Below are 14,954 nucleotides of genomic sequence, written 5' to 3' on the forward strand. Positions count from 1 at the left end.
CATTCCAACATGGTGCCAACTGTGCATGCCATGGGTGTGAAGTGCCTCTGTTTAGTTGGTGAACTTGATGGATAAGTAAATTTCAAAAAACTCCCAACTGTTAAATTGCATTGCATTACTTAACCCTGTTGAATTTTTTGAATTTCCCAGCTTTTTATTGAAACCATCAAGCCCCTATTTCTGTACCTCTCTCTCTCTGAACTCATTGTACCTGTGCAACGAGAACGTGGAACCCTACAGCACAGTATAGGTTCTTCGGCCCACAACGTTGTGCCAGAATTGTAACCTATTTAAAAATCGATCTAACCCTTCTTGCCTACATAGCCCTCCATTTTCTTCTATCTTCCATATGTCTATCAAAGAGTTTCTTCATTGTCCCTAATGTATCTGCCTCTGCCACCACCCTTACAACATTCCATGTACCCATCACTCTGTGTCCTGTGTATGAAAAAACTGCCTCTGACATCCTGCTATACTTTCCTCAAATCACCTCAAAATTATGCCCCTTCATATTAGCCATTTGGGGAAAGTCTCTCACTATCCACTTGATCAATGCCTCTTATCTTGAGATCATTGAAGTCTGAAGATGCAGGATAGCGTAGCAGTTAGTATTGCTGTTACAGCTCGTGGTGTTCTGAAGGTTGGAGTTCAGCTCCAGCGTTCTCTGTAAGGAGTGTCTGTACATCCTCTCTGTGGAATGCCTGGATTTTCTCCAGGTCCTTCAAGTTCCTCCCTCAATCCGCAGACGTCCTGGACAGGTTAACTGGTGGCTGTAAATTGTCCCGTGATTACGTTCAGGTTAATTGGTCGCTGTAAATTGTCCCGTGATTACGTTTAGGCTAATTGGTCGCTGTAAATTGTCCCCGATTATGTTCGGGTTAATTGGTCGCTGTAAATTGTCCTCTGATTACGTTCAGGTTAATTGGTCGCTGTAAATTGTCCCCTGATTACGTTCGGGTTAATTGGTCGCTGTAAATTGTCCTCTGATTACGTTCAGGTTAATTGGTCGCTGTAAATTGTCCCGTGATTACGTTCAGGTTAATTGGTCGCTGTAAATTGTCCCGTGATTGCGTTCGGGTTAATTGGTCGCTGTAAATTGTCCCGTGATTACGTTCGGGTTAATTGGTCGCTGTAAATTGTCCCGTGATTGCGTTTGGGTTAATTGGTCGCTGTAAATTGTCCCGTGATTGCGTTCGGGTTAATTGGTCGCTGTAAACTGTCCCATGATTGTGTTCGGGTTAATTGGTCGCTGTAAATTGTCCCGTGATTATGTTCGGGTTAATTGGATTTGTTGGGGTTACTGGGGCCGTGTGGCTCAAAGGGCTAACTCCATATTGCATTGCCAGAATTAAATTTTTTAACATTCTGTTTTTATTGTTTCATTCCCAATTATCTTTGCTTATTAAAAGCTGCTGTCCCTGCATCTGTCTGCCTACCTGTTTCTACACTTTGCTTTCCTACTCTATTTAAAACATCACTCTTCAGTTTCTTCTGACAGCCTGGTCTAATTTCTCCTTGTACATATTTAGTCTCATAGCACTCCCATGATTAGCCCTGTGGTAGTTTGCTAGGTTTTCCTGACTCTACTTTGCATCTATTTCCAGTTAAAATCAAGCGCCAGTGATACCACCTTGGCAAGTATTGACAGCATTGAGTGGGAGAGTGCACAGGTTCTAGAGATACCTGGATCCAGGAGTGATGCTTCATCCTTGGAGAAGAGAACTGTATGCCAAGGATCTTCATCCCTGTCGGACTCCTCTGAAACGTTTTCATCCAGTCAGTTGAGTGTCCCTGCAGTTGCAGCTAATGCATCAGGAGATGAGGTTAAGTCCACCAGTTCCACGAATGGCATTTCTTCATCACAACATCCTTCCTCTGGAGTTTCCAGTAAGAACTCTAAAGTTGAACAGCATCTAAACAGTTCACATTCTGTAATATCTACTTCAGCAACAGCAGAGCCGTCTTTCACCTCCAGTACTGAATCTGACACAGTCTCAAAATCATCCTCCAGTGATGCAGCAAAGTCGGCTGCCTCCGAATCAGTACCACAGTCCTCCATGTCAAGTGCACAGCCATTTGAATCCAAAACAGGGGATCAACAATTGCCTGCGATGGATGTGAAGATGCTTAGAGCAGGTAACTTTGCTTTATTCACTAAGATACAAAGGGCATTGGTTACTTTTATCAAAACTGACTATTTTGATAACTACTGAATGAATTTGAGCTACTGAAAGTATATCTTAAAGCTGAGGTGTAGACCTGCATTGCCTCTTTGTAAAAGAGGTAAGTCACATTGTGCATTTTTAGGCCTCTTATCTAAGAAAGGATGTGCTGGCAGTGGACAGGGTCCAAAGGAGATACACAAGAATGATCACATGAATGAAAGGGTTAACGTATAAGGAGTGCTTGATGGCTCTGGGCCTGCATTCTTTGGAGTTTAGAAGAATGAGAGGAGATCTCATTGAAACCTATCGAATATTGATATGCTGAAATAACGACACGCAGTCGGTAAGTCGTTTCGAGACTAGTTTATTCAAACTTCGCGGTGCTGGCATTTAATCCCTAGCGCCCGCCCTCTCCGGGCGGAAATGACATCAGAGGTGCATTACCAAAGTCTCCCCCTGCGCACTGGCTATTTGTGAGCCGGTTCGCCTGTGCAGAAAGTGGGTTGCCACAGTGCCTAGATAGAGTGGATGTGGAGAGGGTGTTTCCTATAATGGGGGAATCTATGACTAAAGGGCACAGACTAAGGATACAAGAATGTCCCTTTAGAACAGAGAAATTTCTTTAGCCAGAGGGTAGTGAATCTGTGGAATTCATTGCCATGGACAGCTCTGAAGGCCGAGTCATTGCGTATATTTAAAGCGGAGGTTGATAGGTTTTTGATTAGTAAGGGTGCTAAAGGTTACAGGGAGAAGGTAGGACAATGTGGTTGAGGGGGTAATAGATCAGCCATAATAGAATGATGGAGTATACTTGATGGGCCAAATGGCCAGATCCTGCTTCTGTTCTTTTATGACTTTGGAAACAAGGCTGTGATCAGATTGAATGGCTTATCGGCTTGAGATGCTGAATGGTGTCATCGTATAATTGCTTGCGATAAGTAGGGAAGGACCTTATTGGGCAGTGCAGTGTCCATTTTACTGTGAGGTAGAATTGAAAATCATATTGATTTGCAGGGCCAAAGTCTGCCTGGAGAACCACTGTGGACCATTCACATGGATCGAAAGCTGCCGTCAAGATGGATGCTCGTGAAAAGCAGGCCTTGCACAGCCAAGACCAAGTCTTTGCGGAGTGTTTGGAGGAGAGAATACTGGGTCTGCTTGCTGCCATGCTTCCTCCAGTAAAAACTGTAAGAACCTAACATACTTTCAGCCAGAGACATTTCCCTGTATTTAACAAATAGGCTTATATACATCTGACTTCCCTGTAATTACTTAGTTGTCTGATGTTTCACATTTATTTAAGTGTATGAATGTGGCCTTGAAGAGTTATTTTGAGTGAATAATTTGATGGTTAGTTTCTAAGAGCTGGTTTGGAAAACAAAGATGTGGAGAACTTTGCGACTTAAATTTGTTCAGCTCTGTTAAGCAAAATAATCACAGATGCATTTTTTGTCCTTAATCCAATAAAGCGGTACGAGTAGATAACCAAAAGCATGCTGCAAGGTTGGTTTCTAATTTCCAGTAACAGAACAAAGAAAGACAGGGTTTGGAGCAGGAATTCCAGAGTTTAGCTGTCAGTGGTGAAGTGATTGAATTCAGGGGTGGACAGGAGGCCAGAACTTGGGCTGCAAAATAAATTATACAGATGCAAGGCTGTATTGAGGGATTTGAAAATTAGGGTGAGCAATTGTGAATTGAGGCCTTGCTTTACTAGGAGTTGGTGTAAGTCAGTGAGCACAGAGGTGAGAGGAGGTGCGATGTGACTGAGCTTAAGGACAGGAGGATTGAGAGGAGTTAGCCAGACAGGCTTTGGAAAGGTCAAATGTATGAGGATGTCAAAAATGGTTTGTGAATTATGCAGAGAGAAATGAATCCTTGTATCTACAATAGCAGAGTAACTTTTAATGATTTCTGGAAGATTGTAAGATAATTTATTGCATATTTTCCACAGGACTCAACCATGTGCTTACCTAATCTAAGGCAGGTACTGAAGCTCCTATTTCAAGTGGCAATGCAGAATCCTGGGCAGTTACTTGAAACCTATCATTTTACACTGGGACTGCTTGGGCAGCTGCTGATAAGAATCTCTCCAGAAGAAGCTGATGCAGCAGTAAAGGAAGTCCTCTTTGCATCTTGGACTCTTCTCAGCACAGCAGAAGGCAAATTAAAATATCCAGGATGGATGACAACGCAGGTTTTATTCAGCCTTGGAGCAGTATGCTTGGACTGGTACAGTTTGTTTGTTGCAGGGTTTTGAAATTTATAAAGTCAAACTAGCAAAAAAGATTTAAACTGAACAGAAAATTGTGTAATTCCCAATATTTATTTATTTGATTGATCTATTTGTTGAGATGCAACATAGAATGGACCTTTTGGGTCACACCACCCAGCAATCCGTGACTTAACCCCGAGCCTAATCACAGGACAGTTTACAATGACCAATTAACCTACCAACTGATATGTTTTTGGACTGTGGTAGGAAACCCATGTGGTCATGGGGAGAACGTACAATCTCCTTGCAGGCAGTGATGGGGATTGAACCTGTGTCGCCGGTACTATAAAGCGTTGTGCAAATATGATATGGGTGTTTTATGTTGGGTCACTGTGACCGTGATCGAAGAAAGGGCTCTACTGCCTAGTCTTCACTGGATGATCATTGGAGCTGTTGGAGGTGCCACCTGTCAGATAAGAAGCTAGACTGAAGCTCGTTCTCTTTTTGGATGGAAGAATCCATGTGAGGAAAAGTGAGGGATAATTCAGATGTAAAACACTTCAGAATAGCATGAGGTTGTTAAAAGCAACGTTCAGTGTAGATGCAATAGTAACTACTCACTTCCCAACTTATGTCCAGAAAACTGAAGTATGCTCAGATGGTATTAAACTGTTGTTTTTAACCACTTGAATGGAGTAATACTCTGTCGTCATGTTTTTCTCCTGTTTGATCCAGGATTAGCCTGGACTGGGCATCTTCTGTCGCGGACATCCTCAGAGACTTGAACTCTAGCCCCCAGTGGCAAAAAGTGATTGCTGCCTTCACAAAGCACTGCACTGAGGAACTCCCCTACCGTTTAAAACGCACCAATATCTTTGCACTGCTGGTTCTGGTGGGATTTCCAGAGGTAAGAGCAAGCCTATAGATATTGTTAGTCTGCGTTATTTAAGCATATTGTAGTGTAATGAACCACACTGTGGTAAGGACACTCACTGGTATTGGACGTACTGTACAGTGACAAAATGACTCAATCTTTTTTCAGATGTGAATGTTAAGGCTGGAATTTATTCTCCCATTTCTTAATGCCCCCTAAACTTGTCTCTGAGACTACTGTACTTCAGAGACAGTTAAGAACCACCTCATCAAAGTAAGTTGCAGAAACTTGTAAAATTAGTCAGCTCCAACAAGGGTACTCACATTTGTAGTATCCAAGGCATCGTCAAGGAGCAGTGCTTTAGGATGGCAGTGTCCGTCGTTAACCATGTAACAATTACAGCACGGAAACAGGCCATCTCAGCTCTTCCAGTCCGTGCCGACACTTACTCTCACCTAGTCCCACTGGCCTGCACTCAGCCCATAACCCTCCATTCCTTTCCTGTCCATATACCTATCTAATTTTACTTTAAATGACAATATCGAACCTGCCTCTACCACTTCTACTGGAAGCTCGTTCCACACAGCTACCACTCTCTGAGTAAAGAAGTTCCCCCTCGTGTTACCCTTAAACTTTTGCCCCCTAACTCTCAACTCATGTCCTCTTGTTTGAATCTCCCCTACTCTCAATGGAAAAAGTCTATCCACGTCAACTCTGTCTGTCCTCCTCATAATTTTAAATACCTCTATCAAGTCCCCCCTCAACCTTCTACGTTCCAAAGAATAAAGACCTAACTTGTTCAACCTTTCCCTGTAACTTAGGTGCTGAAACCCAGGTAACATTCTAGTAAATCTTCTCTGTACTCTCTCTATTTTATTGGTATCTTTCCTTTAATTCGGTGACCAGAACTGTACACAATACTCCAAATTCGGCCTTGTACCAATGCCGTGTACAATTTTAACATTATATCCTAACTCCTATACTCAATGCTCTGATTTATAAAGGCCAGCATACCAAAAGCATTCTTCACCACCCTATCCACATAAGATTACACCTTCAGGGAACTATGCACCATTATTTTCCTAGCTCACTCTGTTCTACTGCATTCTTCAATGCCCTACCATTTATCATTTATGTCCTATTTGGATTATTCTTACCAAAATGTAGCACCTCACACTTATCAGCATTAAACTCCACCTGCCATCTTTCAGCCCACTCTTCTAACTGGCCTAAATCTCTCTGCAAGCTTTGAAAACCTACTTCACTATCCACAATGCCACGTATCTTAGTATCATCTGCATACTTACTAATCCAATTTACCACCCCATCATCCAGATCATTAATGTATATGTCAAACAACATTGGATCCAGTACAGATCCCTGAGGCACACCACTAGTCACCGACCTCCAACCTGACAAACAGTTATCCACCACTACTCTCTGGCATCTTCCATCCAGCCACTGTTGAATCCATTTTGCTACTTCAATATTAATACCTAACGATTGAACCTTCCTAACTAACCTTCTGTGTGGAACCTTGTCAAAGGCCTTACTGAAGTCCATATAGACAACATCCACTGCTTTACCCTTGTCAACTTTCCTAGTAACCTCTTCAGAAAATTCATAAGATTTGTCAAACATGACCTTCCACGCACAAATCCATGTTGACTGCTCCTAATCAGACCCTGTCTATCCAGATAATGATATATACCATCTCTAAGAATACTTTCCATTAATTTACCCACCACTGACGTCAAACTGACAGGCCTATAATTGCTAGGTTTACTCTTAGAACCCTTTTTAAACAATGGAACCACATGAGCAATACGCCAATCCTCCAGCACCATCCCTGTTTATAATGACATTTGAAATATTTCTGTCAGAGCTCCTACTATTTCTACACTAACTTCCCACAAGATCCTAGGGAATATCCTGTCAGGACCCAGAGACTTATCCATTTTTATACTCTTTAAAAGCTCTAGTACTTCCTCTTCTTTAATCATCATAGTTTCCATAACTACCCTATTTGTTTCCCTTACCTTACACAATTCAATATCCTTCTCCTTAGTGAATATCAATGAAAAGAAATTGTTCAAAATCTGCCCCATCTCTTTTGGCTTCACACATAGCTGTCCACTCTAATTCTCTAAGGGACCAATTTTATCCGTCACTATCCAGGATCTCCACCACCCAGGACATGGCCTCTTCTCACTGTTACCATCTTCCCGAGGTACAGAAGCTTGAAGGCACACACTCAACGATTCAGGAACAGTTTCTCCCCTCTGCCATCTGATTTCTGAATGGACATTGAACCCATGAACACTGTCTCACTACTTTTTTATTTCTGATTTTTGCAGTACTTATTTTAACTTAACTACTTAACAGAAAAATTTATACCTAATGTAACTCAGTTTTTTCTCTATATTTATTTATCATGTACTTCATTGTACTGCTGCTGTAAATTGAACAAAGTTCACAGCATATGCTGGTGATATTAAATCTGATTTTAATTTTCCCCTCCTTCAAGGACATTAGTCAAATCAATGATGGCAATAAATGGGTTTCACAATCTCCACTACCCTCCTTTTGTTGTAGGGTTTATTTCATCACTCAGATTTAAGTTCCCCAACTGCTTGTGAGGGATTCATATTAATGCCTTCAGATTTATAGTCATTCATTGGGTTATCAGTTCTGAAGCCCCACCTTTTCTAAGGCCTATTTTCCCGTCCAGTGACAATCTAGATCAGGGGTTCCTAACCTGTTTTTATGCCATGGATCAATACCATTAAGCGAGAAGTTCTTTGACTCCAGGTTGGGAGCCCTGATCTAGATTGGTGTCATTTCTCCTGTGGATTTCAGGACGTTTGACCTTGCTGAACATCATAAACTAAGTGATGTAGAATAACTGACTGCATTGTGAAAGTAGATTGTAGCTGTTTCCAAGTACTTGTTCAGACTAAATTACTCTGCCTTCAAGCACTCCTTTTAAAAACACTTTAATTCTTTGTGTTTTATATTTGCTATTTATAACGAATGCAATGTGAAGTCATGGTATTAAACACCTATAGTGTTGCAAGTCAGGAGCCTAATTGCATGTGATAGTACTAGTATTTACATATTTTCAAACTGTTATAGCAAACTATCCCAAGCACTTCACAAACCATTAATTAACATTGAAAGTATATAACGGATACTGGGGCAGATAACCAACAGCATGTTCTGAGGTTGATTTTGAGAAGCTGGTAACATGTGCATGTTAGTAGAGACGTAGTCGTAGCAAGTAGGGCACAGCTCTAAACTGGCTATGATTGCCACCACTTTTTCTTCCAGTGCCATCAGCTTTGGTAAGTCCTAACTTGTTCACATTACAGTTTAGAAAGCTCTAAACTACAAGGATTTTAAAAGGGATTGACAAGGTAGATACCAAAGAGCTGCCATTTCTGCTTAAAGGATTTGAACTAGTGTCAGGCTAAACAGTTGGACTGATATTTAAAAAGGTGATTTGAGCACCTTAGGATTTCTGCACTTCAGAAGCTATGGATGCTCTGTTGTTGAGTCAATTCAGGTAGAGATTGATGAGTTTTTGGACACAAGATTAGGGAATCAGGTAGGAAAGTAAGCAAGGTACAGCTCAGCCCCACTCTTGTCAAATGGTAAATCAATGGAAAATATTGTCCTCTAATTTTATCTACTAATGAATTGTGTCAGAATTCTGCCAAACAAAATAATATTGCATAGTAATTGGAACTCAGTATAATGTACTAAAATTGTAATTTATGCCTACATTGATTTTAAAATACAAACTTTCCACTTAAACAGGTATTATGCAGGGGAATACGTACTGTTTACATAGACAATGCCAATGAAACTCATGATGTTATCGTTGTGAAACATTTCACAGAGAAGATTCAAGCTGTCGTAATTGACATCAAGACTCGCAAACGTAAAACAGGTCAGCATTCGCAATCGTCAACTGATCCATTGATCCTACCTTGGAGTGATGAGTGACGAACATAGCCTCACAACTCAAAATGTCAAGTTCATGATCTGTCAGTGGCAGCAACATGAATTAGTGTAAACGAGAGAAAATCTGAATAAATATTGTCAATCCTAGGAGTCAGTTGAAAAGAGGAATTAATTTAGCCCCAAAATGAGCTATTGCCTGCGGCAGTACAGAATAGCCTTGATTCCTGAAAGAGTTAGTATGATAAACTAAGTAAGATTGAATCACAGGTTACAGATTTTGATGCATTGCAGTTCTGCTTCTGGCACAAGGAAAGAATAAATGGGCAATTTTGTGTGAGCTCTTCAGTTACTTTTTAAATTAAATTGATGGAGCATTTTCACAAAAGTTGCCAAATTCAAAAGAAGTATCTGTGCACTGTGAGCACAACTTTGCTTGGCAAGAGATCTGTATCCATCCTGGTAAGTCAACAAAACTGGGGAAACTTAAGTGATAGGTGTGTTTTCGGAGACTGCTCTCCACTGCTGATATGTGTTCCAGGCTGTTAACAGAAGAAAGTGGAGAGGGGTGGGTGGAATGGTGACAGTGCTGACCATCAGTTTTCAATCCTAAGCAACACACACAAAATGCTACAGAAATGATTAAACAGTCGATGTTTCAGGCCAAGACCCTTCTTCGGGACTGAAAAGGAAGGGGGAAGAAGCCAGAATAAACAGATGAGGAAGGGGAAAGAGGACCAGTGGAGAAAGGGACCAAGAGGAAGTGATGGGTAGGAGAAAAACGGTAAAAGACCAGAGTGGTGAATAGAGAAAAATACCACAATGAGAAAACAATATGCCATCAGGTTGGAGGCTATCCAGGCGGAATATAAGGTGTTTCTCCTTCACCCTGAGGTTGGCCTCATCTTGGCACAAGAGGAAGTCGTGGACCAACGTGTCAGAATGGGAATTGGAGTTAAGATGTTTGGCCACTGGGAAAGTTCTGCTTTAGGCGGATGGAGCAGAGGTGCTCGACGAAGCGGTCCCCTAATTTCCAGTGGGTCTCACCAATGTAGATAAGGCTGTATCGGGAGCACCAGAGACAGTAGATGACTCCAGCAGATTTGCAGGTGAAATTTTGCCTCACCTGGAAGGACTGTTTGGAGCACTCAGTGGAAGTGAGGGGGGAGGTGAATGGGCAGCTGCAGCAATTTTGCTGCTTGTGGAGGTAAGTGCCGGGAGGAGGGACAAATAGGTAATCTTGAAGGAAGCCATCCCTGTGGAAAGTTGGTTGGGAGGGGATGGGGAAGGTAAGGATATGATTAGTGTTAGGATCCCTTTGGAGATGGCGGAGGTTTCGGAGGATGATGTGTTGGGTGCAGTATGTCAGGGCAAGAGGAATTCTATCACTGTTAAGGCCGTGGGAAATGGGGTAAGCATGGATGTTTGGGAAATGGAGGCAATGCGGATGAGGGCAGCGGCAATGATGGAGGAAGGGAGACCCTGTCCTTTGAAGGAAGAGGACATCTCAGGTGTCCTGGAAAGGTAATCTGCATGCAGTGGAGTCAAAGGAACTGAGAAAAGGGACTAGCATTTCCCTTATCCCAGCTGCCTGTAGGAACAGGGTCAGAGGTCTGGAAGGCTGCTCGTGTCTGTTTGGAATCAAATGACCTTACCTAGTGTTTCAGAGCTGTTTGTCTGCACTTTTGGCATCCCCTACCCCAGCACTCCTCTGCCACCTGTCCAACACCACTTCTGTGGCATTTCACCCTCGCCATTCCCAACATCCTGTACTCCCACCAGTTTTACAAACTCACTCTCTGCTCCACAAAGGCGAATACAGTACTGTGCAGAGGTCACAGGCATCCTAGCGATATATAGGTGTCTAAGACTTTTGTATAATGCTGTATTGTTAAGAGTTTTAAAAAGTGCATTCAAAATTAGTTCAGTGGGAGGAATCATAGAGAAAGGTTAACTGATATTTTTATGATTGGAAATAGTGGGGTTCCGCGGGCTCGTATCTAAGTCCCTTGTTTTTCCCAGTTTGTTAACTATTTCAATTTAAATTCAGGGAGATGATACAATGTGACTGGGAGGAGGAAAGTTTTTAGACATCAGGAGAACATACACTCAGGAACAGGAAGAGGCCAGCAAACTCCTCACGGTTGCTCCACATGATCAGTATCATCACAGATGATCTACCCCAGGACTTATTGTGTCATATCCCTTCAATTTGCAGAGATCTAACTTCCACCATTCAGACTACTTCAGTGTTAGCTTCCACAGCTCTGAGACAAATGGTGCGATCAATTGGACAGAAATGGCAAGGGAAACGTAATCCAGAGAAGTGGGTACAATGTATTTGAGAAAGTACCACACAGTAAGAGAATGCACGATAAATGGGAGGAGTGGAAGAACAGTGGGACCTTGGAATGCATGCCCATTGATCCTTAAAGTTAGCAGGTCACTGACAGGATTGGAAAGGCACACAGGTGTTTTTCTTTATTAGCCGAGCTGTATGGTTGTGTTGGAATTGTATACAGCCTGAGCACTTCGTACAGATGTGTTGACCACGTAACAAGAAAAATGTTAGTGTGGAGACAACCTCTGGGATATCGAATGGAAATTAATGATAAAGAAGGATTGGAAAAGCTTATTTTGTTTACTCTGGAACATCAGAGCAAAGGGGAGATGTAATTGAGTAAACAAAATAATGGGATGTAGATAAATGCGAAGAACGGGAGAATAATTAAAGAGCAGGAGTTGGAGGACAGAGATTTCAAATCACTGGTAGAGAGATTAAAGAGTGCAAATGAGAAAAAAAATCTTTCCACCTTGAAAGCAGTGAGGTCTGGATCTCACTGTCTGGAAGGATGATGTGACACAGTAACTGGATCTCACTGTCTGATAGAATGGTTGTGACACAGTGATTGGATCTCACTGTCTGATAGGATGATGTGACACAGTGATTGGATCTCACTGTCTGATAGAATGGTTGTGACACAGTGATTGGATCTCACTGTCTGGAAGGATGAGGTGACACAGTGATTGGATCTCACTGTCTGGAAGGATGATGTGACACAGTGATTGGATCTCACTGTCTGGAAGGATGATGTGACACAGTGATTGGATCTCACTGTCTGGAAGGATGATGTGACACAGTGATTGGATCTCACTGTCTGGAAGGATGATGTGACACAGTGATTGGATCTCACTGGAAGGATGATGTGACACAGTGATTGGATCTCACTGTCTGGAAGGATGATGTGACACAGTGATTGGATCTCACTGTCTGGAAGGATGATGTGACACAGTGATTGGATCTCACTGTCTGGAAGGATGATGTGACACAGTGATTGGATCTCACGGTCTGGAAGGATGATGTGACACAGTGATTGGATCTCACTGTCTGGAAGGATGATGTGACACAGTGATTGGATCTCACTGTCTGGAAGGATGAGGTGACACAGTGATTGGATCTCACTGTCTGGAAGGATGGTGTGACACAGTGATTGGATCTCACTGTCTGATAGGATGGCTGTGACACAGTGACTGGATCTCACTGATAGGATGGTTGTGACACAGTGATTAGATCTCACTGTCTGGAAGGATGGTGTGACACAGTGATTGGATCTCACTGTCTGATAGGATGGTTGTGACACAGTGATTGGATCTCACTGTCTGATAGGATGGTTGTGACACAGTGATTGGATCTCACTGTCTGGAAGGATGATGTGACACAGTGATTGGATCTCACTGTCTGATAGAATGGTTGTGACACCGTGATTGGATCTCACTGTCTGATAGGATGGTTGTGACACAGTGATTGGAATTGTGCTTGGGAAGAGATTTGAACTGTGGGGTTATAAACTTGATTCTGGAAGGTGAGATTAGTTAAACTGGCAGGGGTGTGATGCTGATTGGCTGTCTCCTGGGCCTTTTTTGTGTTCCTATAAATGGTCAGTGGAGTCAGGTTTATGGATCACTGGAGGGATGATTCTGTGATTGAAGATCAAATGGGGAGGTTAGTATGACCATCAGCAGCACAAAGCTCCTGGGAATTCTGGGGTATTGTAATTAACTTTTCAACATTCTGTGACTTTTTTCATGTATTCATATTTTTTTCTTAATTTATTAACTGCTAAATTATTACTGTCACCATGTTAACAAGAGTACAGTTTGCCAGTTCTTGACTCCAGAGTTGATTCAGTACTGACTTGCATTTAATCAACATGTGTTTGGCTGCAGTATGCCTGTATTCAAGGACACTTTCAACCTCTCACTGCTATGGGTGGAAGTTCCCATTTGCTTCAAAAAGGCAACAATTATACCAGTGCCTAAGAAGAATAATGTGGGCTGCCTTAATGACTATTGCCCGGTAGCATCACATCGACAGTGAGGAAATGCTTTGAGAGGTTGGTCAGGACTAGACTGAACTCCTGCCTCAGCAAGCACCTGGACCCATTGCAATTTGCCTATCACCACAATAGGTCAGCAACAGACACAATCTCAATGGCTCTCCACATGGCTTTAGACCACCTGGACAACACAAACACCTGCATCAGGATGCTGTTCATCGACTATAGCTCAGCATTTAATAACATCATTCCCACAATCCTGATTGAGAAGTTACAGAACCTCAGCCTCTTTACCTCCCTCTGCTATTGAATCCTTGACTTTTTAATTGGAAAACCACAATCTGTGCGGTTTGGTGATAACATCTCCTCCTCACTCATGAGAGGAAAGCATTCTGACAGGCTGCATCGCTGTCTGGTATGGAGGGGCTACTGCACAGGACAATAAGAAGCTGCAGAGGGTTGTAAATCTAGTCAGCTCCATCTTGGACACTAGCCTACGAAGTGCCCAGGACGCCTTCAAAGAGTGGTGTCTCAGAAAGGCAGCGTCCATTACTAAGGACCCCCAGTGCCCAGGACAAGCCCTTTTCTCATTGTTACCATCAGGGAGGAGGTACTGAGGTCTGAAGGCACACACTCAGTGACTCAGGAATAGCTCTGCCATCCAATTCCTAAATGGACATTGAACCTGTGAACACCACCTCAATTTTTACAAATATTTTATTTCTGTTATTGCACAATTTTTAATCTCCAATACATATACAATACATATACTATACCGTAATTTATTTATTTATTCTATATTATCTATTAGATTGAACTGCTGCTGCTAAGTTAACAAATTTCACAACCCATGCTGGTAATAATAAACCTGATTCTGATCCTGATACACCTCCCTGACGTGATGAACCCAGGCAGGTTATTGATCTTGAACAGCCTGGCTCCTTTTAGAGTTGGCCTGTGGTGGGTTTTCTGTGGCAATCTAGTTTCTGTTTGTCGGCGTGCACAGGACTCAGTGGGTTTGGCCGTGTTTTGTACTGACTTGCATATTTTTGCACAGTTCAGGTGGGACTTCTACTGGTTACTCTTTGTAGACCATAACCGAGATCACGTATAGGAATTTTAAGCATTGCAACTTCCAGAGAGGCACATCAAAATTCAGTAAACACTGTACATGCACAACTTCTGATTGCGATTACTTGGAGTGGGACATGCTGTGGGCTGCAACACCCTGCCTCCTCCATGTGTGCCCCCGCTCAATGTGAATCTGCAGCTGGAATTTTGCCAGTGATAGAAGTTGGAGTAAATATTTAAATATTACCTCTGGCTTGATCAGGGCTTCCAAATCCTCTTCATGTACACATATTTATTCTGTTGAATAATTATTGGGTGATGGGCAGCACTGT

At 42.3% G+C, this 14,954-nt stretch overlaps 1 protein-coding gene across 5 annotated transcripts in view; it reads left to right on the forward strand.

The window, feature by feature from the left end:
- zzef1 (zinc finger, ZZ-type with EF hand domain 1) overlaps positions 1-14,954 on the forward strand; it is a 264,244-nt gene that overhangs the window by 156,724 nt on the left and 92,566 nt on the right. For all 5 annotated transcript variants that reach the window (XM_073053829.1, XM_073053832.1, XM_073053830.1 and 2 more), the window contains exons 39-43: positions 1,605-2,136; positions 3,180-3,352; positions 4,117-4,394; positions 5,113-5,284; positions 9,071-9,203. In XM_073053829.1, coding sequence (XP_072909930.1) covers positions 1,605-2,136; positions 3,180-3,352; positions 4,117-4,394; positions 5,113-5,284; positions 9,071-9,203 — 1,288 coding nt within the window. The remainder of the gene's footprint in view (positions 1-1,604; positions 2,137-3,179; positions 3,353-4,116; positions 4,395-5,112; positions 5,285-9,070; positions 9,204-14,954) is intronic.

This window comes from Hemitrygon akajei, chromosome 8 (genome assembly GCF_048418815.1).
Source record: "Hemitrygon akajei chromosome 8, sHemAka1.3, whole genome shotgun sequence".
Taxonomy (NCBI): domain Eukaryota; kingdom Metazoa; phylum Chordata; class Chondrichthyes; order Myliobatiformes; family Dasyatidae; genus Hemitrygon; species Hemitrygon akajei.